The sequence below is a fragment of the Nomascus leucogenys genome, chromosome 22a, assembly GCF_006542625.1.
Source record: "Nomascus leucogenys isolate Asia chromosome 22a, Asia_NLE_v1, whole genome shotgun sequence".
In the NCBI taxonomy this organism is placed as follows: domain Eukaryota; kingdom Metazoa; phylum Chordata; class Mammalia; order Primates; family Hylobatidae; genus Nomascus; species Nomascus leucogenys.
The window spans coordinates 75,216,072-75,230,534 of record NC_044402.1 but is presented as its reverse complement, the minus strand read 5'-3'; the positions used below and the strand labels follow the sequence as shown (position 1 = coordinate 75,230,534).

Sequence of the window (14,463 nt, the reverse complement as noted above, 5' to 3'; positions counted from 1 at the left end):
TTTGCAGGTTTTTGGTCTATAGCAGCAAGCTGTCCCACTCTCCCCTGAATCAAGTGAAATGTTAGTCCCTTGAATAGCTCCCTGATAAGTTGGAACACCATATTCATACTCCGCTCTTCTCCCTCCCACCTTTTGTGGATTCACACCAGGCTGCACTGGCTTCTCTGTGGCACCATAAGACCTCTTTTGCTGCTGCAAGCCATCCTTACATTACCAGTTCCATTAGTGCTTTGAGTGCCCTGAGGCAAGAGGAAAAACAGTCCTTCAAGAAACCCTCTAAAAACCCAACATTGCATGCCTGTTCCACTCTTCTCCCCACTGCTCTCCCCCATCACCCAGAAGCTGCAAGAAGAGCTTAGCTCTGCAGCTTGGGGAAGAGGTTATTGTGGATAAAGTGAAATGGCTCTTCTTACCTTCAATGCACCTCTTCTGGGCTTTGCACTTACCTGGAGTACTGCAACTTCTTAACTGGTTTCTGAAGTTCTCTTAAAGGTATTTTGATTTATTGATATATTACCCTTATCTTACTAAATGCACTGAATGTTTGTTTTGATTTGTCTCCCCTCAACACCCCATATTGCCCTTTCTTCTTTGAGTATAGTAGTACAGATCTATGAATGCTGCGTGTTATCCCCAGGCTACAATCGCCACCTTATGGTTCTTGTCATCCTTCTGAGTGAGTGTTTCTCCCTCCTCTTGCTCCCCATCTGCTCTTATTTCAGACAATCGTGTAGGTTTTGGCTCAGCTTCTGCTCTCAATTGTGGTCATTCTCCAAGCTGCAGATTGACCTTTGCTGCTAGGACTTTGAAAATTTTGCCAACGGTTCCAATAACTGTTTGCTGCCAGGTTTTTAGGTTCACTAAAAAAAGAAAAAATGTATTCATGACTCAAGTATTTTGATTTTTAGAGATGGTACCTAATGTGCAAGATTATATATTTGAGTCTCTATTGAATATGTTTTTTTCCTGGTGCTTTTGATCATATAGTTTTTAATTTTCTGAAAATATCTTCACATGTTCTATAAATATACCTAAGTGCAGGCACTACCTATAGTAAATATTTGTAAGTCTGTCTGTCTTTAAAAATGAACTAAGGTCCTCCAGGGCAGAAATGAAGTCTTGTACATCTTGGTTTCCTTAAACCTTTTGCAGTGGTTGGCATATACTGGGCTTATTTAGTAGAATTGCATTGAGTAATAAATTGTCAGACTTAGAACGCTTTTCTGTAATATGGTTCTTTGCATAAATAGGAAACTGCGGAAATCCATTTTTCATTCCGTTGACCACTCTTGTCTTAGGATCTCTTAAGTAGACAAATATTCATGATTTCTTTGTTATGTTGCTCTAAAAGATACATAGCCTAATTATGGGGCTTTTGATAATTGTTTTGGCCCTGTGATTTTAAATAAATATAGGTGGTTGATTATTCAGAACATGACTTTGCAGTCAGACAGTCCTGGATTCAAATTCTTTTTTACATTTTCTATATGACTTTGGGCAAGTTACTTTATCTCCCTAAGTTTCAGTTTCCTGATCTATAAGATGAGGATGTAATAATAATAATACCTCCTAGAGACACTGGAGGGATTATTTGAGATAATACATACATAGTGCCTAGGATATAACACTCAAAAAGTATTAGATAGTATTATTAAAATAAACACACAGAGATACATTCTGTATTACATTTTAAGCCTTTTGCTTATTAGCCATTACAAATCAACAAGTGGTAACTATTGTTATGTTGATAATTCTTTTTTTCATCTAATAGGTTGATTATATCTGATGCCTAATATCTTCATTAAAGAGAAAAAGCTAATTAACACCAGAAACTAAGTAGCAAATACAAATATGGTTTATTGCTTTTCCATAGTCAGAAATCCTAGTCTAGTTGTATTTAAAGTCTGATAAGAAGAATAGCTATCAGCTTAATGTAATTTTTTATCTTAAAAACTTAGCTATCCAAGCACAAAAGAATACATGTTATGTAATTCCATTTATATAAAATAGAAAATTATAGTAACAGAAAACAGATTAAGTGGTTAAATAGGACAACGCCAAACTGCAAAAGGGCATGAGGAAGCCATTGGAAGTATTGGAAATGTTCTGTATCTTGACCATGATAATAATATATGCCAAAACTCACTGAATTGTGCACTTGCAATGGAAGCAGTTTATTCTATGTAAATTATACATTAATAAACTGATTTTTTTAGTAAGACAGTTTTTTCTGAGAAAAATGTGATACTCTGCTGATTGTTAATGAACACTAAGTCCTAAACCTAAAGGCATGTACTTGACCAAATTTAGGCCTGTGTCTGCTCATTTATAGTAACATCCTGCCCATATGGAAACCAGACTGTTGGCAGCATCAGACCTCCAAAATATGGTCCTGAAGCTGGAAATAAATGGGAAATGCCCAAATACCCATCACAAAATCCATGCCTTTATTGCAAAAGATTGCTCAATAATCCCAGTCTATTTAAGACAGTTTTATATAAAAATTAATAAGTCGTTTTGTCTTGTTTCCAAACTTACAGTGGATAAAAAGCGAATTGGAAGGAGAACACAGTTAATAACCTGCAAGGAGGATTTAAAAATATAGAACTAGATCTAAGAACTAGAAGTTTAATAATTGGAGTCAATTTAGGTAAGAGAAAGGCAACTCAATACACTACAATAGTCTCTGGGATATTTCTGTATTCAAACACTAATATGTTAATAAACTTGAGTCATCAAGAAAAATGTTAAATTGTATTCCACGTATGATACTTAGGATGGTGTAATTTATATGGAAATGATTAAATAAAAGCATTGTATTGTTTAACAGAATTAAATAGGAATCTGAAAAACCTGCATATGAATTTGTGGGTTTGTGTTTGTACAGACACTCACTCTTATACATGTATAGAACTCTATAAGCACTCACACTTACGTATTACTCTGTGCTTTTGTAGACTTCTGTCATGGTCTGACTTTTTATCCTGACATAGTAGTAACCTCATTTATAATAAGATTTCAATTAGCTTTTAGTGGGACTGATCACCAACTCTTGAATATGCCAAGTCTATTATTCAAACATGTTGATTATTTCTAGGCCTACTCTAGTTTTTAAATAATTGGAATACATGTAAAATACTTTTCTGTAAGTACAAATATAAATGTATGTAGTAGCGGGACACAACATTTAGTATTGGTCCTATGGTTTAGTAGTAAAATGAAACATAGTAGGTAGCAGAACTGGCTCACTAAATTAGAAAAGTTTTTTGTAGGCCAGGCTCACGAATGTAATCCCAGCACTTTCAGAGGCTGAGGCAGGCAGGTCACATGAAGCCAGGAATTCAAGACCAGCCTGGCCAACATGGCAAAACCCCAACTCTACTAAATATTAGCTGGGCTTGGTGGTGCACGTCTGTAATCCCAGCTACTCAGGATTACTTGAACCAGGGAGGTGGAGGTTGCAGTGAGCCAAGATTATGCCACTGCACTCCAGCCTGAGTGACAGAGGGAGAGTCTGTCTCAGAAAAAAAAGAAAAATTGTTTATCACTTATTTACTCCCAATTGTCAATAGAAAAAGCAGCTTCATATTATATAGGTCATCACACTAAGACCATTATGGCTCTGTAAATGGCAAACACTCTACTTTTTTAAATTATGTCCAACAAAACTATGGTAATCTGATTATATTTTGGCAGTTATATGTAATTTCTGTGTGTGTGTGTGTGTGTGTGTGTGTGTGTGTATATTTTTTTTTTTTTTTTTTTTTTTTTTGAGACCGAGTCTCGCTCTATTGCCCAAGCTGGAGTGCAGTGGCGTGATCCCGACTCACTGCAACCTCCGCCTCCCGGGTTCAAGCGATTCTCCTGTCTCGTCCTCCTGAGTAGCTGGGACTACGGGCGCCCGCCACCACACCTGGCTGATTTTTTTATTTTTATTTTTAGTAGAGACAGGGTTTCACCATGTTAGTCAGGATGGTCTTGATCTCCTGACCTCATCGTGATCTGCCCACCTTGGCCTCCCAAAGTGCTGGGATTACAGGCATGAGCCACCGCGCCCGGCTAATTTCTGTATATTTTCAAAAATTCTTTTTATTGTTGCATATAGCTAGCTAACTTAGGGGAAACTATTTATGAAGTCTTTACTAATTCTATTCCAGTTACTTAGGAGGTATGATATATGCCAAAGTACTATGCCAGTCTCTGGTGCTTTAAAGTAAGTAAAACGAATAACCGATTCTTAAGGACTCATAGGCAATAGCGAACTGTTAACAGTTTTCAAGAGGGAAAAATCATGTGATAGGATCCCTCAAATGCATAATATTAATTATCACAGTATATGTCCCATAATTTTTTCTATTTTACTGGATACTTAATGTGGGTTTAGCCATTTATGGATGTTGCTGCCAGATGTGTGTATATATATATATATATATATATATGCATATATGTGGATATATATGTATTTATATATATATGGATGTTGCTGCCAGATGTATATATATATGCTGGTACATATAATCACACATATTGTCTATGATATTAGACTCCTAGGAGTAGGATTAATATGTTCTAGGGTATGTATATATTCAACTTTAGTAAATAATATAAAACCCCTTTGTTAAACAACATTGCAGGTACTGGTTATATTAGCTGCTCTGTATCCTTGCTGGTACTTAGTATTGTTAGGCTTGTTAAATTTTGCCAGTCTGAGGATTTATTTGCAATTACTGGACTATTTTGTGAGCACCAGTTCTTGGTGTGGGTCTGTTTTCATCCATTGTGTAAATGTGTGTTCTCCATTATAATAAATTTTTCGAGTTATCGCTTTGATTCCTTCCCCTGCCATTTTGTCTCTTCTCTCTTTCTGTAAATGTTAGACTTTCAGGCTGGTCGTGGTGGCTCACGCCTGTAATCCCAGCACTTTGGGAGGCCGAGGCAGGTGGATCATGAGGTCAGGAGATCGAGACCATCCTGGTTAACATGGTGAAACCCCGCCTGTACTAAGAAAATGCAAAAAAATTAGGCAGGCGTGGTGGCAGGTGCCTGTAGTCCCAGCTACTTGGGAGGCTGAGAAAGGAGAATGGCGTGGACCCAGGAGGCGGAACTTGCAGTGAGCTGAGATTGCACCACTGCACCCCAGCCTGGGCGACAGAGCGAGACTCTGTCTCAAAAAAAAAAAAAAGTTAGACTTTCTGGATTGATTCTCTGTCTTAATTATTTTCTCTCCTTTTTTTCATCTTTTTGTCTTTTTGTTCTTTAAAATTTTCTCAACTTTATCTTTTTTAAAAAAAACTTTCATTTATGCTATATTCCTTTTTCTACTTATTTTTCTATATATTCTATATTTATTTCTTTTTTACAGCATTCTAATGTTTTTTGTTTAAACTCTATTCAAGAATAGGAACAGGAAACATCTTATTTTGGGTTTTTGAGCATATTTTCATTCCCATGCCTGATTTTGTTTCCTCTAACTTGCTTTGATTCTGTTTGTTTATCATAGTCTTTGTCTTTCATGAGAGGAGTTTTCCTCAGATGTCGGGTGATCCTTGGCTGACTGCTCATATTGAAGCATATGGAACCCTAAAAGGCTGGCTAGTAGTTCTGAGAGCTTGGGGGAAGCTTGACAATTATAGGATGATGGTCTCTACTCTTAAGTCTTTTTAGTTGAGTTGATCAGATTTCCAAGAGTAGAATCTTTCAGTCTCCTATCAGGAAAGGTACAAGCCAAGCCTTCTGACAGCCTCATGGTGAAGAGAAATGGAGGTATCAGTTTCTTTAGTATTTAAATTTTGGGTATTTAAAACTTTCACTTAGTTTTCAAGATGATACCTCTGCTTGTAGTCCCTCAGTTCACTATCTCCCTGTTTTATCCTGCCTAGAAAACAGAACTTAAGTCTTCTGCCATGGTCGGGAAGGGATAACAGTGGAGACAGGATTGGGGAGGGCAGGAGGAATATCTAACTGCTTTTTAAATGGACTTCGAGTTAATCCTTCTATATCAGTTCTACCTTCCAGAGCTATGTTAGTTCCACTGTTCAGAAGATGGCTTCTTTGGAAGTTTAGTTAGGCAAACTGGATTTCTTCTTCACTGAAAATGATTTATTTGGCCAAGGAAATATCATTATGAGTGACATAATTTAATACTTTCCTCCATAATCGAAAATTATATAGCAAGATAGACAAAAGTCATAGCCTAACAAAGTTTTGGATGGGAGATCATTTTAATGTTGTATATAACTATGCGCTGTCTTCCGTAGCCTTCCTTAGTTCATAGAATTCATCTAAATTTATTTTGTAGTACTTAATCGAATGCATCATCATATTTTATTTCTGTTTTAAATTTTCTTCCAAGAGTATCTTGTGATTGAATGAATGTATGAGATATTTATATTTCACCATTAGATTAGCTTTTTTGACTCTGGTAAACAACACACAAATATGTATTTATGATAAATAAAACTGTTTTTGTATGTTGGTTGCTGGAAATACTTCTAACATTTTATTGTTAGCTTAGATGAGTGTGTTGTATATGTTTTGTTTTCTGTTTATTAACACAAAACATCTGTTAGCTTGGAGCTTTCCTTTGAAGAGATTCTTTCAAATCACTTTGGCCTCAAATTAGAATTAATTCTTGGTTTTGTATAAAGTAAAATTCCGAAAGCTATTCTTTATATATTTTTTCGTCATTTTTTTCTTCTAGACTGAATTTTTTGTCGATATGATTTTTTTGCTGAAAAATAGAAAAGATGCTGTATTAAGGATTTTGTTTATTTTTAAAAAGATGTTAGAATTGTATATCTTGAAATGCATCTGAATGCATCTGAGCACAGCATTAAACAGCTTTTTAAAATAGGAAACCCAAAACCTGGAATCACTGGAGAAAGATACTCTTTCTAGAAAGCAGTATTATGTACAACAGTAGCAGTTAAAAGCCTTTCTTTTCTATTTGTTTACTATAGTACCACTCTGGAGAAAATGAATTTTCATCTTGCTGAACTCTACCTAGATGGCAGTTGGGCCTATGCAGCTTCAAGTATGTTCACCAAGGAATAAACAGCTATTAAGTAAGGGCAGAGTCAGATAATAAAAGGAAAAGATGAAAAGAAAATTATCCTATAGAAGTCAAAGGGAAACGATTTAGCCTCAACAGTTTTTACAAATCAATGCTCTGTAATCTAGGGTTCAGTAGCTGTCACTAGGTCCACTTAATATGTCCCGCTTTCAATATATGTAAATCTCTCAGCTTTCTCCTTTGAATTCAGAGGCCTCATTCCCAGGACACAGTGGAAAGACCTTCTTTGCTTGCTCCTCCTCCCCGCTTTGCACTCTATTGTCTTCCCACTCTATTTAACCAAGTGGCAAATACAAACTTATTCAGAGACATCCAGGAGAAAATTTCACAAAGAGCTCCTCCTTGCCTTTTGTTAACTGTAAAGTAAATCAGTGCAGAGATGTTCCTGTACAGCCAGTGTTGCCAGTTATTTATTTAGCCATCTTCCATGCATATCTATTGAATATTTTTGCTGTTTTACTTTAGTGTTGGTAACTCATTCTGTCATTCTCTGCAGGGGCCTAAGCTAACAGAGAAGGAGAAAGGGAACTACCACTCGAGCCTACTATATATATTTAGCTTTGACTTAAATATCCTCATGTAATCCTCACAGCCATCTGGGGTAGGGTGATGTTATTCCTATTTTTTAGATGCAGAATCTGACGAATGATTTTCCCAAAGTCACCCAGCTAGGAAGTGGCAGATCCAGGATTTAAACTTACAACTGTCTGATGCCAAAGCCTAAGGTTTTCTCTTAAACATATAGGACCCACATTTGCCTGCCCCTGGCCAAACCATATTTCAAGACTACAAGAGAAGACTGCAAGGGTGCTTTTGTACTTGGACATAAGCAGTAGCTCTGAGATCTTATGTAAGCATAACTGTTGTGCTCTGCTGTACTAGGCAGTAAGTTTCTTGGTTTTATGGTATGAAGGAGATACTGGATTCACTTGGTTTTGTGAATCACTTTACAGAATCTTTCTACATAAGAGCAAGAGTCTATATATATATAGTTATTAAAATAAATCAATCTGAAGATGGACTTTTTTTTTTTTTTTTGAGATGGAGTTTCACTCTTGTTGCCCAGGTTGGAGTGCAGTGGTGCAATCTTGGCTCACCACAACCTCCACCTCCCAGGTTCAAGCAATTCTCCTGCCTCAGCCTCCCGAGTAGCTAGGATTACAGGCATGCACTACCACGCCCAGCTAATTTTGTATTTTTAGTAGAGACGGGGTTTCTCCATGTTGGTCAGGCTGGTCTCAAACTCCCGACCTCAGGTGATCTGCCCGCCTCAGCCTCCCAAAGTGCTGGGATTACAGGCGTGAGCCACCGCACCTGGCAAGATAGACTTTTTTAAATTTAGCATTTTGTGTCTTTGTATTGACCTGTTTTATGTTTATCTTTTTACCACTGGCGTTACCAAGGGACTAGGAACTTTATTGTGAACCACCTAATACTTGACAGTAAAGTACCTGGGTGTTTTGTTAACTATTTGTTGAATAAATGACAATCTGCAAGCAGTGAACTTCAAGGAAAGAGTCTTTCTTTGACCTTAGATTTGGAATCTCCCCTTTTATGGCTCTTCTTATGTAGAATAGGCACATCCATTCCCACCTTTCTCAAGGATTTTCTGTCCTCTTTCTCTTCTTCTAATCCCACAAAGCACTATATGCCTTTCAGATAAAGAAAGTGGAGGCTGGGCGCGGTGGCTCAAGCCTGTAGTCCCAGCACTTTGGGAGGCCGAGGCAGGCGGATCACGAGGTCAGGAGATCGAGACCATCCTGGCTAACACGGTGAAACCCCGTCTCTACTAAAAATACAAAAAATTAGCCGGACGTGTTGGCGGGCACCTGTAGTCCCAGCTACTTGGGAGGCTGAGGCAGGAGAATGGCATGAACCCGGGAGGCGGAGCTTGCAATGAGCTGAGATCGCGCCACTGCACTCCAGCCTGGGGGACAGAGCAAGACTCTATCTCAAAAAAAAAAAAAGAAAGTGGAGAAGTCTTTGACAGTCTGTGCTGTGGTGCTGTTCCTAGGTAACTTCCCAAGTAAAAGAGAGTAGTTCAGAGTAGGCCAGGAAAGCTTGGCAGTTCTCTTAGTAAAATATAATGCAATTTTTCTTTAAAAAGATCACTCATAATTCCAAAATGGAAATTCTTTCTTTCTTTCTTTTTTTTTTTTTTTTTTTTTTTACCCTTTGAAGCAAAGTTTTAATCAAACCGTTATAAGTTTTTTTTGGTTATCTGATCATCTCCCTTTAGACTGAAAGTTTTATTGGATTGGAAGCCTGGAGCTGAAGTACAGGTGGAGCAGGAATTGGAAATTGTGGGCAGGGTCTCCTGAAGTCACTGAGTTGAGAAAGAAAAGGATAAATAGGGTTTTTTGCACAGCTCCTTACAGGTAGCCAGGCCTCTTCTTGGATGAATTAGGCATCGTCCATTGGAAAGAATTAGGAAGTTAACTCTAGACTTCCTAGTTCCTAGTCAATCAAACCATTCCCAGTGCAGCCATCTTCCCTTCATGCCCTGCGCCCCCCATACTTCTCAGATTTCAAAAGGCAATTGAGTACTAAATGATGGACGCCATTGCTTGGATTGTTTTTAAATGCTATATCCACTGTGGAAATGCCCACTGTAAAATCTTAAGTCCCAGCAGGAGTAAAATGGTCTGAGTCCTCATTGAAATGTCGCTGATACAACCGAAACATAAAGGGACCCAATGCTATGTGTGTTTATTATTGTAGGAGTTTTATAAAACTATGGAGTTGCTTTCCATGTTGCAGATAATGTATATTAGAAAAAAAGGAAATGATGAAAGCAGTATATTAAACTGAAAAACTTTTATATTTAACTTTGGTGTAGAAATTTCACCTTTCTAATTTTTTAGGCTTTATAATGAAAATATACTTGGGAGAAATGTGTCTTTAACATTAGAGGAAAATGGAGAACAAGACAGTGTAATTATATGGATAGTTCACTTAAGTGTAAATCAAAATTTGATTGTTACTAAAGGATGGATAAATTATACTTTAGAAGGGCCAACATGGATAGTATGTTGGATTCTAGATTAAATTGTTATTAAAGTCTGATTTGAACCACAGAAACAGACATCCTCTGGCTATTATTTTTAAAAATATTTTATTTCCTTTCCGTATTTTATTTCCACGTTAAGATGTTTCTAACTCTTATCCATTTGGAATATAACCTATACCAGAACAATTTTGTTATATAACAAGGTCGTAGTCCCATTTAACACTTTACTTAAACAGCGTTTATTTTAGTATTTTAGTTCATCCCTGTTCTGTCGTACTTTTAACAATGAAATTAAATATATCCTTTGTGACTTGTTTAGTTTTTAATTAGTCTCACTCAGGGTTACCTTCAGGAGACCATGACACTGGCAGCTCTTGTTGCCTTGTTGCCTTTTGACATCTGCTTTCATTAAAGTCAGTGCATTTTCTTGCCTGTGTCTTCCTGCAAGGACACTGATGTTAATGATGCCAAATTGGATCCATTTCTGAGGTCTGCTGCAGGAAGCAAAATACTGAAATGATCATAAAAGTAAACCATTATTCTTCAGTTGTTAGAGCACGTCATCAGAACATAAAATTGAAAACAGAATTTCTATAGTCCAATAGCTTATGACTTTTGTGCTGTATATATTTCAAACATTTCTTGCACAGACCTAACCAGCAGACAGAATAATGACTCTTTAAAAAGGAAAGAATAAGTCCTTGGCCTGTGGCCAGAAGTAGCAAAAGTGTGTTTCTGTGCCATCCTGCCCTGCATGGCTCAGGTTTCTGGAGTCAGCTCTACTTTAAGTGATTGCTGGCATCATATTCTGGTTAGCCCTAAATGGAATTTTCCTATTAAAAGACATGACTGCTGAGGTCTAAAGTACATTGAATATTCTTATTGATCAACTTGAAGAAAAAATGTTAGTATAGAAATGTCATCTATTATGGAGTTGGCCAATTGAATATTGACTATGTTTTAATGTGGTGTGAGGTTTATTTTCTCCCATTTTTTCCACAGGCATAACAAAGTGGTTTAAAAAGATAAATAAAAAAAATTCTTTCTATGGTAGGCATACTTTTGACTAGTTGTCCCTAGTTATTACAAGTTCATTCTTTGTGTTCAAAGGTTTAATTTTATATATTCCAGACGATTCAGAGAGATTAGCCACAGCTTATTTAAACAAAGAAGACACACACAAAACAAAGCAATAGTTTTTTTTTTTTTTTTTCAGTAAGAATTCAGTTGCTTACTTTTCTTAAAACATCTTTCCCATTTCATTGAGGCAGATTTGGAAGTCAAACCAGAAACTTCAGGCTCTACTACGATGGCAAGCACTTTGTTGGGGAGAAACGCTTTGAGTCCATCCACGATCTGGTGACTGATGGCTTGATTACTCTCTATATTGAAACCAAGGCAGCAGAATACATTGCCAAGATGACGATAAACCCAATTTATGAGCACATAGGATACACAACCTTAAACAGAGAGCCAGCATACAAAAAACATATGCCAGTCCTGAAAGAGACACATGATGAGAGAGATTCTACAGGCCAGGATGGGGTGTCAGAGAAAAGGGTAAGCTACTATGAAACCACACTTTATCTTTTTCTGTTTGGGGTTCTTTTAAGAAAGCCATTATTGCCAGAAGAGATTGATTTATCCACAGTGCTTTGGAAAGTATATTCATTTTTCTTAATGTCTAGTTTCTGTGATGCTGAGCTTTGCTTATAACTAATTCTTGTTCTATTAAAATATGTCAGGTTTATTTTTATATTCCTGGTTGTTTTCTGTTTTATCAGTTTCACAATTTTAAAACTATGTTGGAAAAATGGCCCCCAATAAAAAATAGTTCAGGGGATTGGTCAAAAGCATAACTCCTGGTCAAGAAAAGATAGCTACTATTACATAAGTAATTGAGGGGATTGCATTATCTCTCAAAATTACTTTTTTGTTTTCCTTAAAGATAATTTACTTTATAAATAGTTGTGTTCTTAGCAAGATTTTATGTGTGTGTGTATATTATGTGTGTGTGTATGTATACACACACATTTTGGGAGTCAGTCATTCTTGAGTAGGAGGAGGATTTATCTCTTTATAATCTGTTAAGAAGTAATTGAATGAGTAAGATTCACTTTTACTTTTCTTTAATTATAAAAGACAATTAATTCTAAAAGACAATTTAAGTTTTTTAGCTGCCATATTTTAATTGTGATATATTTCAGGTTAACATAAAAGTTTTAATTTCCTGGCATTAAGATTATTTTACTTTTGAAAATTGCCCCCAGCCTCCTCCTCACCCCCAAGAAAAAAGTAAGAGATTTTCCTGATGTTTTATAGTGTGTGACATTTAGTTGGGGGTATTTTATGTATTGTAATTGGAACTGTGTTAATTCATTTTTATGGTTTTAAGAATCTTCACTTGCTAAACCAAAGAAATGCAATAGGTCTTGAGCTTGGATTCTATCACCAAACAGATTTGTGTGCAAGTTGTAATATCCAATTTGTCTGTGCTTTTGATTGTCTTATTTGTAAAATTGTAATAATGGTCAAGTTGCTGTGAGGAGTGAGTGAGATAGCAAGCGTAAAATGCTCCATCAGCACTTGGCACATGTAGACACTCAATGTAAGTTTGATGGTAATGTTGTTATGTAGCAGCCATCTTACCTCAAGGCAGCATCCTCAAATAACTCCCCATTACCTTAGAGTATTTGGGTACAGAATGGAAATAAGAAAGTTTGTGTCCAGCTCAAATTTTAGTTTTTGGCAGATCTTACATTGGCATTTTGTGGCTACGGAGAAAACAACATTTAAAAGGATAAACTGTAGAAAATGTATAAAAATTGTTTTTTTATATATTCATATTTGCTAGGAACCACAAGTCTTGTTTGGAAGTAGCCAGAACTTAAAATCCTTAGTACCTGCTGTATTTAATATTGTTCTTTTCATGGTCTAGTTCCCATTTTCTCACTATTGGTTGATTTTCCATTTATGGCATTTTTTAGTAATGCTTGTATTTGAATATCTAATGCTGACATTATATTCTTTGCAGATTTGCTAGAACATTCTAAGTCAACATTTGTGAAATGTTTAAAAATGTGTACATGTGAGTCCTTCAAAATTGATCAGCCTAGTGATAACCTTTGTTAATGCATTCTGAACGTGCTTTCCAACACCAAGGGACTTTAGCTAAAGACACTTAGCTGTCTAACATTAGGCAAGTCATTTGACTTCACCAGGCCTTGGTTGTCCCCCATCAAAGTAGAACTGATATTCACAGAGATAGTAAGCTGAGGTAGATACCTAGAAGACCCTTGTAGCTCCAGGAGTCATGATTCCCTGTGTATTCTAGCAACTTTCTGTACTGAATTCCCTGGTCTTGTTCTGTGCTGGTGGACAGCGATAGCTACTGAGAGTGAAATTGCTGGCACTGGGAAGTATCTCTCTGCGGCAGTACATAATTAAGAATCATTTTTAAAATTACTCTTTGCTTTAAACCGCATGCATCTTAAATCTAGCTGTCTTAAAATCTACTCACTCAAAAATAGATTTATTTTATTTACAGGTGTCATCCAACAGGACAGGGTTGATGACCTGTTCAACAGCTTGAAACATTGATTCCCTGTCACAATGGATGACATTTGTAAGTAAAGACAATCATGTTTAATTGATTTAAAGTATCTATTGACACAAGTATGGTTTAATAAATATTTAATGGGCCCTTAATAGCTAAAACCCCTCTTGTCTGTGAATTCTTTACCTCAGAGGCCAAAAGTGTTGGCTTTGCAGGAATTAGCATGCTGTTGTGAAAAGATACTAGTGTTGGAATTAAGAGCTATGTTCTAGTTCTACAAGAATGAATTTTATATGTCACTTTGGGCAAACTGCTTTACTTTTCTGAGACTGTATTTCCCTAGCTTTCTGGGAGGGCTTTGGACTAGGTGGTCTCCAAGATGTGGTTCTTCTAGTCTGTGGTCCTTTAAGGAGTGTAGGTATTGTAGAAGCAGGACAACATAGTACCAAAAGGAATACCTGATGTGGTCCTGAGAAGTGAGGTCTGCTTTTAACTTATTCACCAACTAATTGTATGACCTTGGGACAATCACCTCACCTGTCTGGACTTCAGTTTCTTCGTATGAGATAAGGCATTTTCTACAAAACAATAATTATACAGGATTTTAATAAATACTGCAGAAAGGGTTCTATGCTCAAATAGGTTTGATGAAAATTTAAGTTTTTTTAAAAGTTTGATCCTGGCTGGGCATGGTGGCTCACACCTGTAATCCCAGCACATTGGGAGGCCAAGGCGAGGCAGATCACCTGAGGTCAGGCATTCAAGACCAGCCTGGCCAACATGGTGAAACCTTGTCTCTACTAAAAATACAAAAATTAGCCGGGC

General features: G+C 36.7%; 1 protein-coding gene across 2 annotated transcripts in view; it reads left to right on the top strand.

Moving 5' to 3' along the window:
• Positions 1 to 14,463, top strand: part of CHN1 (chimerin 1) — a 210,122-nt gene that overhangs the window by 118,463 nt on the left and 77,196 nt on the right. The window contains exon 7 of one of the 2 annotated variants that reach the window (XM_030803419.1): positions 11,354 to 11,642. The exons of the other annotated variant lie outside the window; for it this stretch is intronic. Within the exon in view, the coding sequence (XP_030659279.1) occupies positions 11,354 to 11,642 (289 nt within the window). The remainder of the gene's footprint in view (positions 1 to 11,353; positions 11,643 to 14,463) is intronic. 2 annotated transcript variants of the gene reach the window in all.